We start from the raw sequence: 24,221 nt of genomic DNA, 5'->3' as shown, positions 1-24,221 counted from the left end.
TTATAAGCAATTCTAGATTTTAAGGGTTCCAAAACTGAAAGTCTAAGTGGTAGAGCTCAGTGTAAACTCAGAGACATGTATTTAACATTCCTCCCGTCCATGTGACATCTACAACTCAGGGATCCTTTTACTATAAACCCATGTTCCCTGAAAGCCTGGATGGTGTCCTACCTTCCTCGCATTTCTAGAAGTTAAGAGCTGTAGACTAACAGAAACATAAAAATGAGTTTACTTAAACACATATACTTATTATTCTATGAATTTTTAACATTAGGTACTATTCTGTCTCTCCTCCATAATTTCACAGGTGAAATATGGAAACTACGCTTTTGTATGGGATGCGGCTGTGTTGGAATATGTGGCTATCAATGACCCAGACTGTTCCTTCTACACTGTTGGAAATACTGTTGCTGACCGGGGATATGGCATCGCACTGCAGCATGGCAGCCCCTACAGAGACGTCTTTTCACAAAGGTAAGACTATTAAATCACCCAAGTAAAACACAGGAAATTAAAGCTTTAAAAATGTACTAGACTACACTGTCTGTTTCAACACATTCTCCTTTGTGTTACAGAAAGCATAACACAAATTCAGCTTCTAGAAGTTGGTCTTACAAAAAATTTCTTGTCTAAAACATGTACTATTTCTCTATAAATAAGAGAAAAGTATTATCGTATGTAACTTCTTTTACTCTGCAAAATTTTATGTGCCAAGTAGAGTATATGTGCTATAAATTACAATGGAAGCTAAGAAGTCTACATTGGAGGAAGTGAACAGTATAAAGTTGGAGAAATTGATTTATTTCTAAGAACATGAAAGCACAAAATATACTCTGGGCCCAAATTAGAATACCAATTTACAGATATATACATGGGGTATTCTCATCTGAATTTTATGAAGGAAATGGTAAAAACTTTAAGATCCTCCATCTGGTATTAAAGTGTATATGAGATGTTTATGTCATGGAACACAAGGAAAAGGATATAAAGATAATACACCCAGCTTCAAACTAGAATGTTCCACAACAGGAAATTGTTTAAGAAAGAACAGTTGATAATATTTTTTAGGTTAATAGTTTCTATTGGAGAAAATCACAGTGTCTCATTCAATTTACAAGACACATTTTTACATCAGAGAAGGTCACTGTCTTCTAGGTAGAGACACTGTTTATGTGACACTAATTGTTCCTTTATTACTTGATATCTGCTAGAAGATAATGCTAGATAAAAAAAAACACTTAGGTTTGAATAGCAAGCACTAAACATAAATTTCAAATGTTGTTCTTCAAACTGTAAAATAGCAAAGGGCAGGAGTTTCAGCGGCTTGGGGCTACAAAGCACTTATCCATGACTTATGGTACAGCTCTTCCACTAAGTAGGCAGAAAAAAGTTAGACCTTTCTCTTTCTCTAGAAAAAGAAAACTTATTCTAAAGATCTGTTTCAGTCACCTGTTTTAGAAACAATCAAAAAGCAAAAACAAACTCCAAAATATTGGTGACTTACAATAAATTATTTCTATTCATGAACCATGATGACTGACTTCTGCCTTGAGCTATGAGTCGCTTGAAGATCAATTTTCTGTTCATCTCCCAGTTGTATGGCCCAGGTGGGCAAAGCATCCTACCACACATCCCTCTGCTCATACCCCACTAATCAGGTGCAAAGTCAGTGGGGCAGCCTAGTGTACTCACCTTAAAGGAATGTGTATACAGTTACAAACAATTATATAATATTCTACAAATACATTCTTGTTCTACATAAACAAACAAAAATACACATATAACTGGAAAGCCAAAAAATAAGATTGAAATAATGTTTAATCAAGACACATTTATTGATAAGAAGATTCTAAGAGGAACAAGCTGAAAAAAATCAATGATACAACAGAGAAACTGAATACAATATACTTGCAACTTAGTTGGAAATCTGAAACCCATTCGCCTTAAATAATACCAATACAGACATTTCTGTAAATGTGCATCGATTCATGGATATACCTATGGAAAACCAATTCTATTTAGGTGTTTATTGTTAAAGTTGTGGTTGAAATGTGAAAAGAACTGAAGAGAATATTAAATAGAATTAAACAATGGGAAAATGATTAATAGCTCTCCAGAGAAGGTGAGCCTTGAATTTGATATACAAAAGATTAACAAAGAACAGTTAGATAAAAAAGGAAATAGATAATTGATAACAAAATAATAGAGACCACAGAAAAGAATAGACAACAACAGAATGGATTGAGAAGTAATAAGGATATTCATGCCTGAAACGACATTTGAAATTTGTGTAAGAAGCCATGAGCAGTACAAAATCCTATTGTCTGTTCGGGAGCTTGAGAGGAATACAGCAAGACTGGCATTAAAGAGAGGTTAGTCCATCTCACAGGAGGATGAGACTGAGTTGGCAAAGACTAAGGCAAACATAGTATCCTGAGACTGTGAAGGCTTGATCTAAGCTGGCCAAAAAGAATGAGGAAAGAGAAAATAGAAAAGCTACTCCTGAGACATAAGGGCATTGTTCACTTGAATGTTGACACAAATAATGAGAAAGTGGAATACAATGCAGTTCCATGCCAATGACATCAGGAAAGAACAGCAAGTCCATGATGGCTAGGTAACTGAAAAAAGGATTATAGATTATACATGATGGTTAATTGACTTTCATTCTGTAAAAGATGCTCTTAATCGTATTGTCGTATTTCTTAGCCTTTTATGCAAAAACCAGCAATAAACACTAAAGCAATCAGAGAAATATTCAGTTAACCAGGCAGAGACTGCCAAGCACTTGTTTCTTAGCATATCTGGACTCCTTCCTGTAGCAGAGATTGTAATTATGGAGAAACAAAGTACAATTAACTCCTAAAATGCAATATTAAACACTGGGCATTGTTTCCCTCTGTTTCATCTGAATTCTTAATATGGAAATCTGGAATTGTCCTTTTCTATGTGGTCACTTAATAACTGCCTGCATTCTGATTCCTTGTACATCTGGTGGAGGGGAGCCAGGCTTGGAATATGACTAGACAACCAAACGTGTGTCAGTTCCTCTCCATAAACACATATGCAACATTAGTTTGTTCCCCAGAATCTCTGCCAGGAATCAGAATATGTTTGTAAAGATTCCCGTTGCTATCACTATTAAGAAAATAAGATCATTTTATTAGCCATTTTTAACAATTATAAAAACATTAAAGATACCTACTATCAACATGAAATTCTTACATGCACCTTTGAAGAACCAGCCCATCTCAGGCATTGGTTAGACCAGATACTAAACAGGGCTGTGATTATTTTCAATGAAAGTGAAAAACATTTTGAGTGATAATTTCAAAGTCAATTTTCATTATTTTCAAATGACTCTATTTCTGAATAAAAGCAATCTAATATATACTGACTGTCATATCTAAAATAATGTGTTGATACAGTAACTACTTGTATTCTCTTCTACTTGCCAGGTTTCTCATATGCTTTTATATTTTATGGAAATAACATGCCATTGTAAATAGTGTTGCACATTTGCTTGTCCCAGGCTTGCATGAAAGTGCAAGACTGTTGTTACGCTACCAGTACTTACACCATGTATGTACCAAGTCCAGGTCAACTCAGAAGACATGGGCTTTGCTGACATACTCACTTCTGTAATTGTGTGTGAATAGATGAATTTAGGACCAGTAAGTGCTGCAGTATATGCTTTCACCACAGAATTTCATACAGCTTTTGTGTCCTTAGTCTGAACAAAAACTAGTAAGCAGCCAGCAGAAGTTTACAATCTTTATATAACTCTAGTCAGTAACAGAATTCATTGCAAGCCTTGCCCACCACACTAATACTTAGGGTTTCTTTTGAGGTATACAAGAATCTTTATTTTCTCATGCCAACTTACCTAGTTATGCATATCAAAGACAAAAAACTCTTCTAGAAAATTCCACAGAAATGTGTGTGTATGCCCACACACATGCATACACACGTGTGTATATACATGTGCGTGACGTGGAGACGCACCATTGTACCTGCTGGTTCTTAGCTATTTGCTATCTTATATGATATATGGCCTTTTAAATAATAGTTACTGGTAAATCAATTTAGAAAAATAAATAATAATCAGTTAAATATTTCATTAACATGTTTAAGAATAGCATATTTTACATTAATCTCTTTGGAATATTAAATTAATTGCAGTGTTGATCTCAGGATCTTAAGTGTTCAAAAGCCTATGAAGATAGTCTCCGTGTGTGTGTGTGTGTGTGTGTGTGTGTGTGTGTGTGTGTGTGTTTATATGTGTTTATGCTAACCTGTCTTTTCAAGACTTAGAAGTTATTAAAAATTTTCAACTCCTGAGTCTAATGTCATTGTTCATGAAAAAGGGCCATGACTTTTATGTCCTAAACTCTGAGTATGGATGAATGTGTGATTCCTGGGTAATACAGAGACAATGCTGTCTTCTAAAATTGTAGTTAACATTCAGAAAAGACTACATTGAAAGGTACTATGTATAATAAGTTGCCTGTCTATATTAAGTAACTTAATCCCAACATAAGCTTCTAAACACTGTTATTAACCTCACTGTACAGTTGCGAAAACTTAGCCCAAGAGTTACAATGTCACCAAGCTGAGTGGCAGAGCTGGCCTTTGAACCCAGGCTAACATGTTGACAGCCTGCCACAGTCAGCTGTGCTCTATGAGAGTGATGACCACCCGACTGCCTGCCTGCCTGCTCAGGCAGTTAACCTCCCTCACAATAGAGTGCTGGCCAGCAGTTTAAGTCAAATGTTCATGGTTTTTTTAGAAACAACCAGCTGTACTTGGAAGTCTCCATTAGAAGAAAAGAGCAGATGACTAAAAGTGAAACTGTCTTATACCACCTGAGCAAAAGCAAGCAATGTATAAAACAATGTATAAGAAATGTATAAGACGTCCAGAAACTGTATAAGACTGTTTCAGTTTTTGTCACCTGCTCTTTTGAAAAACAAAAAAGAAAAGAAAAGAAAAAGAAAAAAGAAATGGAAAACTGAGATGATTCCATAGCATTTCCTCTAGCTCGCTCTCTTTTGCTACAAGTAGCTCCAAGCTCTAGTCAACCAAGATGCTAATTCGTCCTTCACAGAAGAATTTTAATTCATTATGCCTTTAATTGGTAGAATCCAAATCACCTCTTATCTATCTTATTTCACAGTTATTTGAGCAGCTGGAGCAGGAGTTAACAGGTAATTGTGAGCCATCTGATGTGGGTGCTGGGGACAGAACTCTGACTTCAAACAAATAACTGAAATCCGGGCTTTTAATGAGTCAACAGGACCACACTAAGTAGTTTACTCTGTTCCACCTCTCTTGCAAAGGCGGAGCCAGCCTGCTCTGTGATCAAAGGATGCTAACAGCAGCAGCCCAAGCAGCAAGCTTTGTGTGTTTCTCATTCATGAAAGACAGAAACCGGTCCTTTCAGCTTATCTGCGGTTCTGGCTCCTCCACATAGGGAGTTCATCTGAGGCCATGTTTATCCCGGCCTGAGCGATCTGTGGTAGAGTCCACACCAGTGTCTTAGAATGCCTGGGGAATAGAATAGTCATCTGTACTGTCCCCCCTTACAACAAACTGAAAGAAAAGCTGAGGGATATTAGGGAATACAGGAACACGAACACGGGACAAAGAGTCACCGCCCATACCATACAAGGGCAGCTATTGCCACACACGTGTGTCAGGCACTCCTCTAAAGTTTCCATGCTCACTGACTCCCCACAACCCCCTTGTCCTCAGAGCACCCATAAGCAGGTGCTGTTGACTTCCCATTTTGTAGTCAAGGAATCTGACAAAGTAGCGGCTCTGGTGATGGTTAAATTATAGTTAATAAGTAGCTGGGCTGGGATTTGAACCTAGAAAACTCTGACTGCAGAGGCCACGTCCTTTGCCAGCTTTGTCTGAAACACGAAAGGGAAGCTTCTATGTGCTCACTGGGAGGACTGTAAATAGGACACATGAGGAGATGTGACAGGGAGAAAGAGAGAAATGTGTCACTGTGCACTGAATGTGTAGTGACATCTAGATGTCTGTCTGAAAACAACCAGAAGTATGAAACAGAGATACAGATTCCGGGTGTAGCTGTACAATGTACGGCAGAGAGCCACTGGGAGATGGGATGTTGAAAAAACCAAGCCCTGGATATTGCATTAAGCAAGAATGAGGAAGAGACTTAAAAAAGAAAAGTGCCTTTAGAATGAGTAAACAAAGCAAGCTGGGAATCTTATTTCCCTAGGAATGATCATTCCCTGAGCTGTGTGGATATCTATGGCTATTTTTTTTTTAATTAATCTCATGGCCAGTTTATCTATGCTTGACTCTTCACCCTAAGACAGCACCTGTCAACTTTTAAGCAAGTGTCAAAGCACCTGGAGGACCTGACAAAACAATCATTCTTGGCCTCCAGCCCTAGCATTTCTGATTCTGAAGTGTGCCTCATTTTTATTTCTACCAAGTTCCAGCTACTGCTGCTGTCACAGCCACACTGAGAACCACTACTTTAAGAAATGTTTGCTAGTTTTCTTGTTCTTTTCTACTCTGTGAGATATTTCAATAAATTTGGAGATACTTTTATTTGTAAATGCCATTATGAGTCAAAGACTCCACCTCTCTGTTACCTCATCTAAAGGTTGTATGATATCAGTAGAGATGTTACTTGTGTTTAGTCAGTTTGGAAATCTAGTATAGTGGTGCCTGCCAGGAATCCTAGCATTTCAGAGGCTGGGACAAGAGAGTTGTGATATAAGGCCAGCCTGGGCTACATAGCAAAACCCTGCCTCCCAGGGAAATAAACAGACAAAAACTACAGAATGAAAGGAGACATGAGAAAATAGGGAATTATTCACACAGAATCAATAAAGAAGGTACATGCCTTTTCAAAGCTCTGATTTCTGTTTTATATCTATTCTAGTTACCTTTATTTAATTTCCTCTACTTCATCAATCATGAGCTCACCTTCACCAACCAAAAGTCATCTCTCATATCTGCTATTTTGACAACTAGCTTTATGTTTCCAATTTTTCCAGGTTGTTGTTGATGCCTCCCTGGGTCCTCCCTGAGGAATCCCTGTTGACCGGTGATAGTCTCTGTAACTCAGTCTAGTCACCAAAACCATTCTTTTCCTACAAAGATTTGACTATTAATGTTAGCTGGTGCTAGGTCACCCCATGTTTATCCATCGCCCTTATTCAGTAACTTGTCATGTCTGTTGTTATTATTGTTAACATAATCTGTTAAATGTAAAAATATGACTAGCTACTATCACTAAACCTTATCTGGTCTTCATAGATGGAGAAGAAACCTTGCAAAGATAGTTTTTGTTGTTTGTAGAAGGTACGTGAGTCTCCTATACCCCAAGGATCAACTCTAGTGTTTTCTAGCTGCATCATATCAAAACCCCAGTAAGTTCCTGTGAACTTACACTAAAGGAGTGTAGAACAAATGCTTTGCCATGCATTTTAGAACCTTCTTTATCTAGGGCACTGCAAAGAAGCCAAGTATTGAGGCAAGCATCATGAAAGCAAGAACAGAAAGATGTACAAAGGATGTGCAAAGCACTCCCCTTCTCTCCTGCTGTCTTGGTTACCTTCCTACCATCATGATAAAATAACATGGCCAAAAGTAAAGAGTTCACTAATGAAGTCAAGATCTCAAGCAGGGCAGGTACCTCGAGGCAAGAGCTGAAGCATAAGCCATGAAGGAGTACTGCTTACTGGCTTGTTGCCCATGGTTTCAGCCTGCTTTCTTACAGCAACAGTGACCTCTAGTCCAGGAGTTGCTCTTCTCACAATGAGATGAGCACCCCCACATTAATAATCAACCAAGAAAATGTACCACAGGGTACCAATAGGTCTGCTCACAAGCCAATATAATGGGAGGAATTTTCCGAACTGAAACTCCATGTTCCCAAATGACCTGGCTTGTGTCAAGTTGAGATAAAACTAGCCAGCACACCTGGTAACTGATTTCCAAGGCACTGTGAGATTCTTGAAGCTGATTTATGCCTCACAGCCTTGATTTCAGACCTCATACTGCCTCCTGCCCTACTACCTGCCTCAGCTTAGGTAGCCTGTCTACAATGGCGAAAAATCAGCTCACATGTTGCTAACTTCCAAAGCCCTTCCACATGCAGAGTCAGCGCTAAGGGGACAGTCCTCAGTCCATCATGAAATGAGGGGGAAGTCAGGACAAATAAGTCCAATGTAAACGTAATTTAAAGAGATGTCATTTTGTTCTGAGATTATATCTTTTTATACTAGGAGATGCAATGTGCTTCCATTGAGGAGAGAAGTATAGATTTTTTTTTTTTTAATCATCAGAAGAATTAAAATCGAGCAACCTCTGTCAATACTTTCACTTTCCTTCCTGTAAACTAAGGGACTTAAACCTACATACCACTTCCATTCACTATGGAGGAGCAGAGGTGTGGGGAGAGGGTGTGAATGTGTAAGCAAGCCATGCAGGAGCCTCCCTCTGGCTTCCTTGTCCTGGCAGTTGAGTGCCTGTAATAGTCAGTGACATCCACTCTAGTTCCTAAACCAATGCTGCTGACTCTGCCTTTCAGATTCCTTACATTTAAAAAAAAAAAAAAAAAAAAAAAAAAAAAAAAAGCCCTTTGGGATGGTTTATGCAGAATTCTATGTCCTACTTTAAATCTGAGAACTTTTTTGACCTTCAGTGCATGTATAAAATTGTAAAAAATAAATGAGAAAAGTGGCTTGTTCAAAGAAAAGCTTTAAAAAAATAACTTCAAGCAAAGCTTTTCTGTGTTATCATTGATTAAAATAAAAGGAGAACAAACTGAAAGCTTAAACAGAGTTGTCCCTTGAAACCTTTTATACACATACTACAAATTTTTTTTTCCATTATGAAACAAAGGTTTGTAGAGCTAGCAAACAGAATACGAAACGATTGGAGTCAATTTTATTCAGATGTGAAGGTGACCATTTTAGGTCTAAAATAGCCACTGTGACTATCGGCTGTAAAATCATTCATTGGAAACTGGCTACCTTTAGGATACAGACTCCGCATAATCTCACAAAAGATGGTGAAGAAATCCCTTCCAGAAAAACTTAAATAATGAGCCATTGTACCCCACCTTTAGAGCCTCTCACATCGTCTGCCAAGAGTGAAAATCCATCTTACCCTGACAGTAGACAGCCAACTGATATGTCCCCACAGGGGAGGAAGTTCCCTTTCTTTGGCATCAGAGAGATGCCCTTGTGTACACACCAGTTTCGCAGGCAGCACAGAGGAGTCGTTCTTTTGAGATCATAGGATATTAAGTCTCAGGGCTGCTGGATTGCACAGGGGAAGTTCTAAAAGGATGTCATTACTCCATGGAGCTCACACTTACAAGAAAGATGGGCCCCGATAAACAGCACCTTTGGGCTCCCAAGCTCTCCTTGCTCCCGCCATTACGTTTATAAAAATCCATGCAGGTCTGTTAGCAGAGCGTTTACTGTGTGATGTCGCACCACCTCTGCACTGCCATCTGTGTGAGTACTTTGATGCTTCCTGTTAGAGGACTAATGGAGAAAATAACCTTGAGGACACACAAACATCTTGGAGACAGCCTACCTGGGAAAACACAGATTTGTCTCCAGCAAATGGAACAGGGCCTGATTGCTGTTCAGAGACCTCCACCCAACTAAAACTGACATTTGGGGATTTGATAAAGAAATTAACTTCAGAGTGAGGCAAAAACAAAGCAAAGTTCGGCTTATTAAAAAATAGAAGGGAGATGAAAAGACTGCAAAGCCTGTCTTATACATGAGTGCGAGCTTCTGTAAGGGGTTGCAGTTAGGTTTCTTTGCAGTGGGGATACTGGTGGGTCTTGAGTGTGTGTTGTGAAGTGCCAGGCATTCATGGTAAGCAAGGGATTTACAATATAATCCAGCCTCAGTCTAACTCATTTCCTACCTATTGAACAGGTAAGTAGGTGCCTTTCTGCCCTTGTGGTGTGTGCGAGGAACACAGGGGAACCTGGGTTTATAGAAGTGTTGGCAAGGTTTTCCAGATGTATAGGCACTGAGAGGACAAGTCAGCACCTGAAGTTGGAGAACATCATGAGCTAAAATGGGGAAACACTGGCCCTAGCGCTTCAGAGTGTAATTATATATTAAAGAAGTAATTGAACTTTAATAAAGTCAGCGAATTGTGGCCTGCCCTCTATGACTGATGTTGCTGTAAGAACGGAAGATCAGAGCTGACTCCAGAGGGCCAAGACGGTTGAAGCCCAGAAGCTACTAACCTCACAGGCAGCCTGAACCAGTGCTCAGCCTTGAGACTGGGGAGATCGAAAGCAGACCCTCTTCAAACCATCAGTCTGGTATACTGACTGTAGGGAACCCAGCATCAATCAGAGTTAGGGAAGTAAATGCTCAGTAGAAGGTGCAGAAGAAAGAAGTTCCACAAAGCATAAAGAAGCTGGGCATATGCAGCCAACAGGCCTTGGAGAAGATGGAAGGACGAAAGGAACTCTCGGCTCCTTTCCCTGAGTCTGGAGATGACTGGCCGTGGTCCAGACTGATCCTGAGCATGATCAGAAGTCACCAAAGTCAGGGACATCCATTATAGAAGGCTCTGTTTCCATAAAGAGTCACCCAGTTTGCAGCATTGTTGCTTATTCTAACTGTGGGAGAGGTACCGTGAATGTATTACACTGATCCAGATGACGGATGACACGCACCCAAAATAGAGTTAAAATGAAGATGAGAATTAGACTTTGGAGATAAGGAACCGTGTGGAACAGTTTTTTTTTTTTAAGCCTTGTGCAAACTATAGGAGAAAGAATGGGGACAGCTTTAGCAGTCCCCAAGTCCCCCATGCCCACAGCACAGTGTCTAGTCTTCTTGAGATAACCACACTGATAGCAGCAGAGAGGACAAGTTTCACTTCTATGAGTTAATATATTTGGCAACAGCTCCTGAGGCATCTGCCAATTCCAGTGAAGCTTGGGCTTAGACTCTTGAACTCCGAGACTGGAGAATACTAACTTCATTCACACTTCTAAAAAGAGCATGGCTTGAGGCATATTCTATAATACTGATATTTATAACACTGCCCAGAAGTGTTCTGTTTTGTATGTGTGAAAACTGCCAGGAGAATACGCACAGACCTTTTCAACTTTTCAGCTTTGACATCCCTGAGGAAGAATGAGCTGCCTTCCAAATATAGCTAGCCAGGAGAGAGAGCCAGGGAAGGAGGAAAAGAAAGAGAGAGGAAAACTAGGGGAGAGCAGTTTCCCCCATAGCTTGGCTGTTTAATTGAACTTTCAGGAAACACCTAACCCAGTGCACTGAGGTTTCTTTGCTAGGTGACAGGTCAGTCCTTGCTGACTCTTCACATGGAGGGGCTGATGTTATGGGGAGTTCTGTCATGGGAGAAGCAGAGTCGGGAACACATATGTCATGTGTAAAGCCAGCTATGCAACGTTCAAATGTTAGAAGGATTTAGTTTTATTAGCTCTTTGTTCGAATATTCCATTTTAAATGTCAGTATGCCTTTCAAAACTGAGGTTTTTAGCAATCTACCAGTCATTTTTTCCCCTAAGTTTCTGCAATGTGCCATAATGCAACGCACTCCCTCCTGATCCATGAGGGATGTGATCCGAGATCTCCAGTGGATAACTGCAACCAGCACTAATACCCAACCTTTTATTCATGTAGTTATTTATCTATAGGCATTGTAGCATTGGCATAGAAGTAGCAGAATTAAGCCGTCTTTCTGTGTTTTATGTTCTGATGTCTCTTTTGCTTCAGTAATCTTGAAATTTGGGGCCATTATTAAGTAAATGAGGATTGCTTCTACACAAGCACTTTGCCATTGCAGCAGTCTCACCAGCCTAAGGGTAGTGACAAAGAGATGGGTAGAATGTGCAGTGTGGATACACAGGATCAAAGGATGACGCACATCCTGAGCAGAACAGTAAAAGACACCACCAGATTGTCGCATGTTGCCATGCAATTTGAAACTTAAAATTCCTTACTTTTAGAATTAAAACTGAGCTGTAATGAGCTTGATGTACCTCTGGCTCTCCACCAGCCATCTTTGTCGCATTCTGTGTTTAATGCTTGTCTCGACTGTCTAATCATATTTCCCAATTTCCCCTTACTGCTTTTATCTTCTTAAACAGTGTCTGACTTTCCACGACAGAACATTTTTAAGGGAGCATCACTGTTCTGTGTTTCCCATGGACTCAGAGGCACCATGAAGGATGAAAACTCTCTGGCCTCCGCTTTATTCATAAAACATTTTGCAAAGTGCATTTAGTAGTTTGTCATTGTAACCACTAGCATTGGGAGCTTTCAGGGCCGGGTTCTGACATTGTCTTTAGTTCATACTTTGACTGCTCAGCTAAAACTGGCATTTATTCTGTGCTACACATTATGTTATCAGTCACTTTGAATATTTCAAAGCCACAGCAGGCTCTTTTTTGACACACATTTGTCAGAATGAACTGCCTTGATTTCTATTATTACAGACTCCAGGGTCTGAGTAAGGGGGAAAGCTTATGTAACACCAGAATATTGAAACTGTCCAATAAAACAATAGATCCCAGAGAACAAAAATAGAACAAATGCATTTAAATGGATACCTTAAATGGCCGGGAAAATCTAGGACTATGAAATCAGCATATAGGATTCAAAAACCTGTAAAGAAAATATACGCATTTTTGTAAAAACAATAAGGAATTGATTGAAAAGTACCAGTGCCCAGATGAATAGAAGAAGGTCCCATCCCTCTCTCCCCATAATGAAGGGTTTGAATAGGCTTTGCTAATGGGAATCCCACTGAACAACAAATGCTGTAACAAAACTACCCACTTTGCCTAAAGTGAACTTAATAAACTTAATAAAGCCTATAAAGAGCTAAATAGAGCTACAGATGCACTCCTCCCCGATCATGTTCAGGAACCCAGAAGCATGCTGTGGAAGGAAACGGCAGGGCACTCAATTTCTTGATGCCTTTTGACCTCACCTGTAGGTCAGGACAGCACAACAGAGAAGTAACTCAGAAATTCACTCTAGAATCAGACAACCTAGTATCCAAAATGATGCCATCTTTAAATTTTCTCAAGTTTAAAACTAATATATAGCGAGAGGTAATATAACATAAGAAATGTCAAATACTGTGCCAAATCGCTTCTCAAAGGGAACTTAATAAGATATAGGAAATGAAACTTTTACCATCCATGTCACAGAAAACAGAAAGCCTCAATCATGCTGTTCTCCTATCTTGAGAAATTACATAACCTTATGAAATAATCCCCTATCATATATTCTTCAATATATTTTTCTAAGGATATATTCAAAAAATCATTTTTAAAAAACAGAAAAGACCCATAGTTTAGAAAGTCTAATTTTTCTTTAAAGTTTAGCAAAGTTCAGTAGGGTGTGTCTGCAAACCCAGAGACTCCTGAGGCTGAGGTAGAAAGATTGCAAGTTCAGTCCCAGCCTGGGAAACAGAGTGAGAACCTGTCTCAAAAGAAATTGCAAAGGAGAAAAATTACTAATAGTCAAAATTGAATTATATCATTAAAATTAGAAGAGTTGTAAAGTAAAAAGCCAAATATCTAGTTCATAAATTGCTAACTTCCAGAAATGTTATCTTTCTGAACACATGTTTAATATCAATAGTATTTAAAGCATTGAGATCAAATTTTCTTCTTTTAATTCTACATGAGCCATATACTGAAATATTAAAATTGAGCTTGGAAAATTTTAGGCAAATTGAACTGTTCTGGGTATCTCCTTTACAAAATCATTATCACAAATTTCTTACAAATTTAAATAGATTTGGTATCATGATTTTATATTCATAGATGCAGTCATCACAATAAAATAGAAACAGCCTAAGTGTCCTTCAGTAGAAGAATGGATAAAGAAACTGTGGTACATATACACTATGGAATACTACTCAGCTATTAAAAATAAGGAATTCCCAAAATTTGTGGACAAATGGATTGAACTAGAAATGATCATAATGAGTGAGCTAACCCAGAAGCAGAAAGACTCAAATGGTATATACTCACTTATAACTGGACACTAGCCCAAAGGGCAGGTCCCATCAAAATCTGCACCTACCAGGAAAGTGGGATAGAGGTGAGAACATCCTATTGAGACTCTAGGTGAGAAAAATATAGGGGATAGGGAAGTAGGTGGATCCAGAGGGTCCTAGAAACCTACAAGAGGAACATTATGATGGGTGGATCTGAGCCCAGGGGTTCTTCTTGATCAAAGGCACCAACCAAGGACAAAACATGCAACCATCATCAAACCCCTACCCAGATCTAACCAAGGAACAGAACATTCTCCACAGTTAAGTGGAGACTGGGGACTGACTTTCACAGGATCTCTGGTGCCCCCATATTTGGCCATGTCCCTTTGTTGGGGAGGCCCAATGGCACTCGGAGGAAGGATAGCAGACTACCAAGAAGAGACTTGATACCCTAGCACCATATTCAGGGGGAGGAGGAGAAGGGGGAATGGGGTGAAAGTGGGAGGGAGGGAGGAATGGGAGGATGTATGGGATGGGATAGAAAATGAGATGTAATATGAATTATTTTATCTTTCAATAAAAATGTGTTAAACAAATAGATACATTTGATTAGAGACATACATTAAAATACTTAGGAGATTTTAAAAAATACCATCCTTAGTTTAATTTCTATGTTTGTAAATGGAAATAGTAATCTATTAAAAGGCATACCTTGTTTGATACTAAAATATGTCTCTATGTTTTTCTGATTAAAGATCATGACTCAGATGGGGTATAGAATATGTCATAAAACATGACTATACTTCAGGGCATCCCAGCAAATTTAAAATATCAATATGCTTACGAAAATGTCAATTTAATATTATAACAAAAACAATTGATCCAGCAATTCAATTATTTATCTCTGATTAAAAATAATTTTATGGGGCTGGAGAGATGGCTCAGAGGTTAAGAGCACTGACTTGCTCCTCCAGAGGTCCTGAGTTCAATTCCCAGCAACCACATGGTGGCTCACAATGGTCTATAATGTAACCTGATGCCCTCTTCGGGCATGCAGGTGTACATGCAGGCAGAGCACTGTCTACATAATAATAAATAAATAATTTTTTAAAAAATAAATAATTTTATGTTTGAAGTCTTAGCCACTTACACACTCAGACACATGTGCACACACTGTGAGCCACGCTCCTGGCTCACTGTGGCACATCACTTTTCCCGCAATGGATTTGTCACTACCACATCAGAAAAGACTGTTATTTTCAGGATAGACAACAATTTCTACTACCATTTTACTAAAACACTCCGTGAAAGATGTTCCCTGGAACATTTCATATAAGCTATTATTTCTATTAAGGTCATTTTGATCAGTTGTCCAATCAGGTAGTTTTGTAGGTATGATTTTCCCTCAAGGATATTTTGTCGCCTCTGGTGGGTGAAAATGTGAATATACCATCAGTCAAGAGAGGAAGGATAGAAGTTGAGTAAACGCTACATTAGTAGCATCAAGCTATGATAAGCAATTTCCCAGCTAGCCCCAACTCTCGAATTTAACTCAGATCCTAGCCCCCTTCTACACAGTATTTTTATTTATTTTAAACTTGTTTTGACAAAAGAGAATATGATTATATTTCAATGCATAATTTCTATATAACTGGATATTTAAAAATAGAAAACATGTAGTATTTCATCCCAATGAATGATCCCTCTTTACAGGCTATTCACAAATGAGTTTATGAGTAAATATATTTAAAAAAAAAAAAACCTCTTATTACATGGACAGTAAAAAGAAACAAAAACAGTAAAAAATAAATAATGGTGTGGTCTACCAATGTTAACATATTAAGAAGTATATTTTTAAATCATTAGTAACTAAGAATAAACATACTATTAACTAATATTTTACACTTTTAGAAAATAGCCAAACCTAATTCAAACACTGTATGCATGCACTCATTCCCAGTAGGACATTAGATCAAATATAAGTTTTATAGGCTTTTCCATGATACTTCCAAGCAATAGATAATATTCAGAACTTTCTGTTAAATGCATATTTACCTGTAAAAATACATATTTACTGCATAGAAAATGTATAGCTTTCCCTTTTTGAGGCAAAATTCTGTCTGTGGTAGAAACAAGGACATTTTGCCCAGTGTCTTGCTTGCCACATTTGAAGACAGCCGAACTCTGCCAAGACAGGGTAAGCAAGTCCTCAATACTTCCTACCTCACAAATATATCTGTCACATATATTGGACCAGAAGAGTGAAGATGATGTTCCAACATTATAGAGAATTGGGTGACTCTTCAGGTAGCAAGCTGCATCTGTCATCTTTTCATTTGGAAAGCTACTAACCTGCACTCCCGGCATACTCAGGTAATCAAGTTTATTCCTTCTCAAATCTCTGATGGGGTTGAAGACCAAGTAGTTTAGTTTTACAAAGAAGCTTAGTTGTTTAGCAGCTAAGATGTTTTTAAATCTAGATAGATTTTTTAAGTTGATAATGACAAGATGTGATGGAGTTTGATTTACATTCAGAATTTTAGATGCACCAAGATAGAAAAGATGTTTTCTTCAAGGCTGTCAAATACAAATAACCAAAGCACTAAGAATATAACATTTATATAATTGCTGATTGTGTCATGGTTCTTCTAGCTATAGGTAGTGTGCTTTATATGTGTGTAATAATATAAATGTTTATGTAAAAATTTAAAAATATTTAATAAAAAAGAAAATATTTTTAAAAAGAAAAGGTATAGCTATTATCTCAACCCATGAAAAACGCATTTTTATCATTTTTAATGAAGAAGTTGTCATAGGAAACATGAGAAAACTCCTCATATGACAAATAATATTGTATATTAAAATCAGAGAAGGCATTTTATAAGTAAAAATATAGTTTGAAGCAATTCTGTCCTAGGTAGACAGAACAGCACTCAGGAGCCAGAAGCAAGGCAAGTCAGCCATCCTAATCAGTTATTCCCTTTTTTAAAAAGTAAAAACAAATGAAAAGTACCTTCTTTAAGTCCTTTAAAAGTAATTTTAGAATCAGCTTCCAAATTATCTTGAAATAAGTGGTAGTTATAATGAGACACATTTCATCTTAATGGAAACACTGAGGCAAAGCCACTGATATTCCCAACACATTATTATAGTGAGATGTACTTCATACTTATAAAAGCACCGAGGCAATGCCGGCTAGCCTGCCATACTGCCCTACTAGTTTTATTCATGTGGTTGTGTGAATAGCACTCCTGCTCCTGAGATTTAGTCCAACAGCAGTAACTGGGGGGGGGGGGGGGAGGGGAAGTTCCATTGATTCTAAATGTTGTCTTTAAAGATATCTTCTGTTCTCTTTGTGAAAATTGACTGAGCCTAATTTCTATGATCAGCAAGACCTTTTAGACCTTTCTGAACATTATGAAGGTCACTTGTAACTTTTTGAGAAGTGTGTTGGAAAAACAATGGTAATCTTTAGCTACATATTTTATAATTCTATGCCCCATTACTTTCTTATTTGTGTAAGAAATGAGATTCTTTTTAATGTGCCTGTTAATTCATAATACTTCATGTGCTTCAAAATTATATATCCCATGTAATTCTTAGAATATTATACATATTTTCATAGGTGGGAGTAAATGCTGACATTCCATATGGATCAACTCAATATCTTTGTACTGCTGGTGTAGATGGAGGGTTCTCACTAAACTCAGGAATTGCTCTCTAGTAGAACTTTCCTATCATGACAGTGTCAGATCTTGTAGGACGTGAATGTCTTTTACCACAGTGCTAACCCTGGGTGTGGAAAAAGCAAAAGTAAGGATTACCATACACTCTTTACCAAAGCCTCAAGAACAGATTCAGAAAAGGGGGGCGGGGAAATGGCCTCCTACTTCTGGCCATCTCTGTCCCAACTTCAGAGAACTCAAATGCAAAGCTCTGGTTCTCAGTTTGTCTGTTCTCTGTGGTTGAGTTCTTACTCAAAATGTTCTACTTAAGTTTCTCCTTGGGGGACTATCTGGATGCTACATTGAGGACAGAAATCTATAGTTGGATTGCCTGAGGTACAAATTCCTGGTATCACCTACTACAGCTGCCAATTTACTTCTGAGGGCAATCAGGATGTTCATTAGTAATTGAGTTGAAACAGAAAGGAACTTCATTTGTACCAAGTCAGTGACCTGGATCAGTTTCAGAATGAATGGTGCATGGAAATGGACCATTCCTTTCTACTTCCACCGGGATCTGGGACAGGGTTGCTGTTCCTACCTCCTTTCATTGATATGTATAGGGAATCTCAGGAACAGAAAACAAAGCCTCATGCTTGTCACCTGCATCGTTTTTTATTAATAAATTATTTATTCACTTTACATCCCAATAGTAGCCTCCACTCCTTCCGGTCCCACCCTCCCTACATCTTCCCCCTTCCCCACCCCCTCTCCTTTTCCTCAGGTAAGGGGAGCCCCACCCACCCACCCAGGCATCTTAGAGGATCATTTATATGAGATTTGCTTCAATCTTAGAATACAACTAAGCTCGATCATTTGGGACTGACAAGTTGAGTTATTTCCAGCTACATTAGTTAGGAAGTAATTGATGAAGTATGACAGTGAATTAAAGCTTCCAGAAATACATAACAGAGATGATTCAAAAGATATATCTGGAGCATGGTTAGTGTACATCAATGTAAAGTTGTATAAGTTATAATCATCAACTAAGTGGTATTATTTAATATTGACATAATAACTTATTAATACTTAATAACAAAGGCCATCATAAGCATGAAAACCAAACACTGTCCTAAGAGATTTATGTATTATCTCTTTTATATATTTGTAACAATCTCATTAGTAATATTGACATAATAACTTATTAATACTTAATAACAAAGATCATCATAAGCATGAAAACCAAACACTGTCCTAAGAGATTTATGTATTATCTCTTTTATATATTTGTAACAATCTCATAAGTCCTGGAGATTATAAGAATAGTAAGTAGCAGTGCTCTCTGCAAACTCTAATGGTCTAGCTCCAGCGTCCATAACAATAACTTCCATATTTTGCAAAAAATAACAAAACTGACCACCAACATCATATTACCTTCAAATTCTGAATTGTTCTGAGAGACAAGAAGAGGCTAATAGCAACATCCTCATCATCAAGAGGTCAGAATAATTTCTTTTTGGGGGGGCAGGGCACGGGTGTGCTTAATCTCCTGTGTGTGAATTTATTACAAAGGAAAGCAAACTATGTAACCTTTTACTTAAAGTCACTAAGAACCTGAGTGCACGTGTAACACAGCTGCAATTAGAATGGCACTCTGAGTAAAAAACATTTCCACATTTGTGTGGGGCCTCCAGGGCTCTGTGGTCTCCAGGGCTCTGAGGCAAGCACTGATGTGGGGACATAAGGCAGATCAACCCTTAGCAGCAGTGCCAGCCCCAGGAAGAAAGTCTAACACAGCCACTTCCAACAATAGCAGCATCAGCCGAGAAGGAAGAGGCATGTTTATCAAGTTTCCAAGGTCTGAAAGGCATTAAGTAAGGTAAAAATTTGTATAAAATGCGAGAAATGACCACATGGCATCTCCAGGTTCAGAAACTGGTGTAGATGATTGCCACGTAAGTCAAAGGAAGTTCTCCAGATGGGAAAGGAGCCAGATAAATGACAGCAAAGTCGGCCCACTTCCTCCTGTACAGATGAAGAGTCAGAAACATATTCCAGGATCCCCCATAAGTCACTAACAACCGTCTGAACATCATCACTAGAACGCATCTAACAAAAAGTATACCCACTAAATTTGACAAACGAAACTCTGAATAAGAGAAACTTGAAAGATGTCACCTCTGAAATAGGGAGGCGGGTGAAGAATGGAAAGTGATAGCGCCATTTTTAAACTCCGGGCTTTGCCTTTGCCTTTGCCATAAACTGTACTGTGTGATTGGCGAAAAGTGCTGAAATGAAGGTTAGCAGGCAGCAAGTAGGCCCAGTGTTAGCTGAGTCATCCTTGGGAATTCCCCCCAACCCCTCAGCTTCTTTTAAATTTTAGATTAGACTCCATTCTAAAAGGCCCCAGTAGTGGAAGAGCTGCAAACCTTATCAAGACAAGAGGTCTGACCCTATTGTAGTGTTTCATTTTAAATTAGGTTTCTAATAGCCTCTTTTTGTAATAAAATCTCTCACACACTTTTGACTGGTTATTGTTCATGAATACCAATATTATTATGAGAACAGTGTCACAAATAAGGCACTATTCTGATTTTTTTTCTGATTGATGCTTGCAAGTCTTTCTGAAAAGTAGAATATAGAAAAAGAGAGCTCAAATACTTAGAGTGCATTTATGAGCATCATCCGTATGAATTATTTCATGTGGAAAACAGGAAATCCTACATTTCTAGCCACTTTTTACTCCCTGTTTTACTGTCACTTAAAATGCTATCTCAGTCAAAATAGCTTTTGTATATGTAAAATTATGGTTATTTCTCAAATTATACTTTTTTTCTTTAGCTGAGACAAACTTAAATGGTGTTATTTTGATTTGCCAGTAGATGTCTGAAGTTCCTAAAAGAAGTTTTATACACAAGATAACCCTTAAAGCCAGAAAAAAAAAAAAACAATATTCTTTAATTTCATTGTAAAAAGAAAATGAATTAAAAGAAGCTATTTAATTCAAGAAATATTTTTGCATTAGAAATGATTGGGAAAGTTATTATACTGTTTCTGCGGTCTTTGAACTAAAGAGGTTCTCACTCATCTGACCCTTACCTTGCAAGGAAATGTTTAAAATATATTTTAGGATACATTTTTAAATTACAAATGTGGCAAGAATTGTAAATAGTCAGAACTGTATACTCTGCTTGCAACTCTATAATGTAGCCTGCCAGAGTCTCATGGATTCTGGCTGAAGACATGAAACAAAACCATCAGACACAAAGGCCGGTATTCACAGCACATCAGACTGAAGCAGCCATTTTCAACCCCAAATCTGAGGATGGTAATTCACAAACACATCTAGTAAGATTTGCTCACATCAGGACCCTTCCAGTCTAGACAGACATTGCTTAAAAATGGGTCTGAACATTGGATCCAGTGATGCACATGATCTCTCTTATCTAGTCAGGTAGAGAGCAATCTGTTCCTCACTTGAATAAAAACAATACTTTTATCTGAAGCTGTGTAACCACACAAATATCCCTGAAGAGTACAAGACAAAAGCTGTCATAGATATGAGGGAACAAAATGGTGAGTTGCTTGCCAATAGGAACTCTTCATTCGTCACAATTCTGCATCTGAGAATCAGTTTACTTGATAACATTAGTTGAACACCCAAATCAATTATTCTATAATTTCCATGATCATTTGCAGACGCACACAGAACTTTGAAGATGTGAGCTGCTCAATGCCTAAATTCTGGCCTTGGAAATCAACTCATAGATACAAAGTATTTTTCTTCTTGAGATTTTGGTTCACTAGTGGATGGTCCTGTCACTTTGGGTGTATAGCCACAGCTAGATCATAACATAAACACAAAATGGGACAAAACTACTTGCCTAATGGCCAGAAAATAATAGAAACACTCAAGAGACCAAGCTGGCACAATCCCTCTTACAGGACGTCCCACTAGTCAGCAGATATTTTGGTTTCACTATTCTCAATGGCTGAATATTGAAGATGCATGGACTCTATTAATCAAAAATCTCAGTACTAGGTATGAGATTTGGTAAATTAAGTCCAGAGTCACAAAGAAAGAGATTACCACTCCAACGAAACATGACTGCTGGTAAAGAGGCTGTGTCCAGAAGAGTGAGCACGCAGACACAGAAGCACATTTAGGTTTTATTCTAACTCAAGAACTGATCCTCTGTTTCTCCCCATTGGCTGGGGTCCAACCTCACAGTCCTATTCAACTGATTAGTCTTAAAAGAATCAGCAGGCAGGAAATGAAGGGGAAGAAGCCAGACACTTTAATTAAGCAAAGGGTATACTGGGTTTGGTGGGAGAATTAAAACCTTTGCATAAAAGTCTTAAGAGGTGAGGAAGATAAAAACATTTGAGATCTTTGTCCTAAACACAAGTCTTACAGTATTCAATAGAATTTATTCATATTTAACATTTCTTGAAGATATCTTCCTATAAGTTGTTGGTAACAGGTGTCCCAGAGGACCCCAAGGCAATACAGGCCATTGTCATTTCTCTTAGTGGCCCATAGAACTTGATGGTTAAGACCATATTGCTCAATACCTCACACATGGTCATAGGACATGGACAAATCAAACTGGAACTAATATGAAAACTAACTCCCTGATTGCTAACTTTCATAGTATTCGAAGATGCTATGCAGGCGGCTGGGGGAGAAAGGTCATCAATAGCTTTACCTAGTTGTGTGCCTTGTGAGTCAGTGACTAACTTTGGGAAAGGTCTTCATTGATACATTATTGGCATGAATACGATGGAACTGTCTTAATTACTTTTCTGTTACTGTGATAAGACACTAAGAAAACTTATAGAAGAAAGAGTCTATTCGTAGCTTACAGCTGCAGAGGGTAAGTCTATGACTATTGTGGTAGAGAGCATGGCAGCAGGTAGGAAGGCATGAAGCTTCGGCAGTAGTTGAGAGTTAATATAAAATTATGGGTTTTCTAATACCTGCCCTAGCTCCTAAATAATGACATAAAGACCTATTACTTTTATTAAATGCTTCAGGAACAATAGCTGGGCAGATACTGAGCTACTCTAGCTTGACTATGCTGGCCTGGCTTACTTCTTAGCCATGTGAACTGCCATCTTAGTCTCACTCTGGCTGTTCCTTGTCCATCCTTGTCATCATGGTGACTCCTTGTGGCGACTCTCCTCATGGCAGACCCACCTGAGACGCCCACCTTATCTTCTCCTGGCCAGCTCTTGGCTGTTCAGCTCTTTATCAACCAATCAAAAGTGATAGAGAACAATTTTTACACAACATTGAGACAGGAGATACTTCATAACGACAATGCCAAAGTCTGGACTGCAACCAGATCTCTGGGTAGAGAAATCAACATTTGAATACACAGTGCAAAAAACATCCTCCAAGGATGTGGGGAGAGAGGAACACTCCTTCATTGCTGGTGGGAATGCAAACTAGTACAGCCACTTTGGAAATCTATCTGGTGCTATCTCAGAAAAATGGGAATAGGGCTTCCTCAAGACCCAGCTATTCCACTCCTTGGAATATACCCAGAAGATGCTCCAGCACACAACAAGAACATTTGCTCAACCATGTTCATAGCAGCCTTATTCATAATAGCCAGAACATGGTAACAGCCTAAGTGTCCCTCAGTAGAAGAGTGGATAAAGAAACTGTGGTACATATACACTATGGAATACTACTAAGCTATTAAAAACAAGGAATTCCTGAAATTTGTGGATAAATGGATTGAGCTAGAAATTATCATAATGAGTGAGTTAACCCAGAAGCAGAAAGACTCAAATGGTATATACTCACTTATAAGGGGCATGTCCCACGAAAGCCTTCACTTACCAGGAAACTGGGACAGAGGGGAGGACATCCTATTGGGACTCTAAATGAGAGAAGCATGGGAGAATAGCAAAGTAGAAGGATCCAGAGGGTCCTAGAAACCTACAAGTAGAACATTATGATAGGCAGATTTGGTCCCAGGGGTCCCGCTCCAACTAAGGCACCAGCCAAGGACAATACAGGCGGTAAACTTTAAACCCCTACCCAGATCTAGCCAATGGTCAGAACATTCTCCACAGTTGAGTGGAGAGTGGGATACGACTTTCTCACGAACTCTGGTGCCTCACATTTGACCATGTCCCCTGGAGGGGGAGACCTGGTGGCACTCAGAGGAAGGATAGCAGGTTACCAAGAAGAGACTTGATACCCTATGAGCATATACAGGGGGAGGTAATCACCCTCAGGAACAGTCATAGGGGGGAGGGGAATAATGGGAAAATGGGGGAGGGGGAGGGAAGAATGGGAGGATACAAGGGATGGGATAACCATTGAGATGTAACAAGAATAAATTAATTTTAAAAAATTTAAAAAAATAAATAAAAATTAAAAAACATCCTCCAAAAAGTGTACATCTTGATTCAGAAGTATAAGGCAGAGAGAACTAACTGGGAATAGCATAGACCTTGTGAAACCTCAAATTCCACCCTCAGTGACACACCTCCTCCACCAAGACCATACCTAATAATCCTTCC

General features: G+C 38.5%; 1 protein-coding gene across 2 annotated transcripts in view; it reads left to right on the top strand.

Moving 5' to 3' along the window:
• The window catches only part of Grid2 (glutamate ionotropic receptor delta type subunit 2), a 1,403,143-nt gene that overhangs the window by 1,241,582 nt on the left and 137,340 nt on the right, over nt 1-24,221 (top strand). For both annotated transcript variants that reach the window (XM_051152254.1, XM_051152253.1), the window contains exon 14: nt 308-474. In XM_051152254.1, the coding sequence (XP_051008211.1) occupies nt 308-474 (167 nt within the window). The remainder of the gene's footprint in view (nt 1-307; nt 475-24,221) is intronic.

Source organism: Acomys russatus, chromosome 10 (assembly GCF_903995435.1).
Source record: "Acomys russatus chromosome 10, mAcoRus1.1, whole genome shotgun sequence".
Classification (NCBI taxonomy): Eukaryota; Metazoa; Chordata; class Mammalia; order Rodentia; family Muridae; genus Acomys; species Acomys russatus.
Note: the sequence above shows the minus strand (reverse complement) of the source record. Positions and strands in the feature narration are given on the sequence as shown.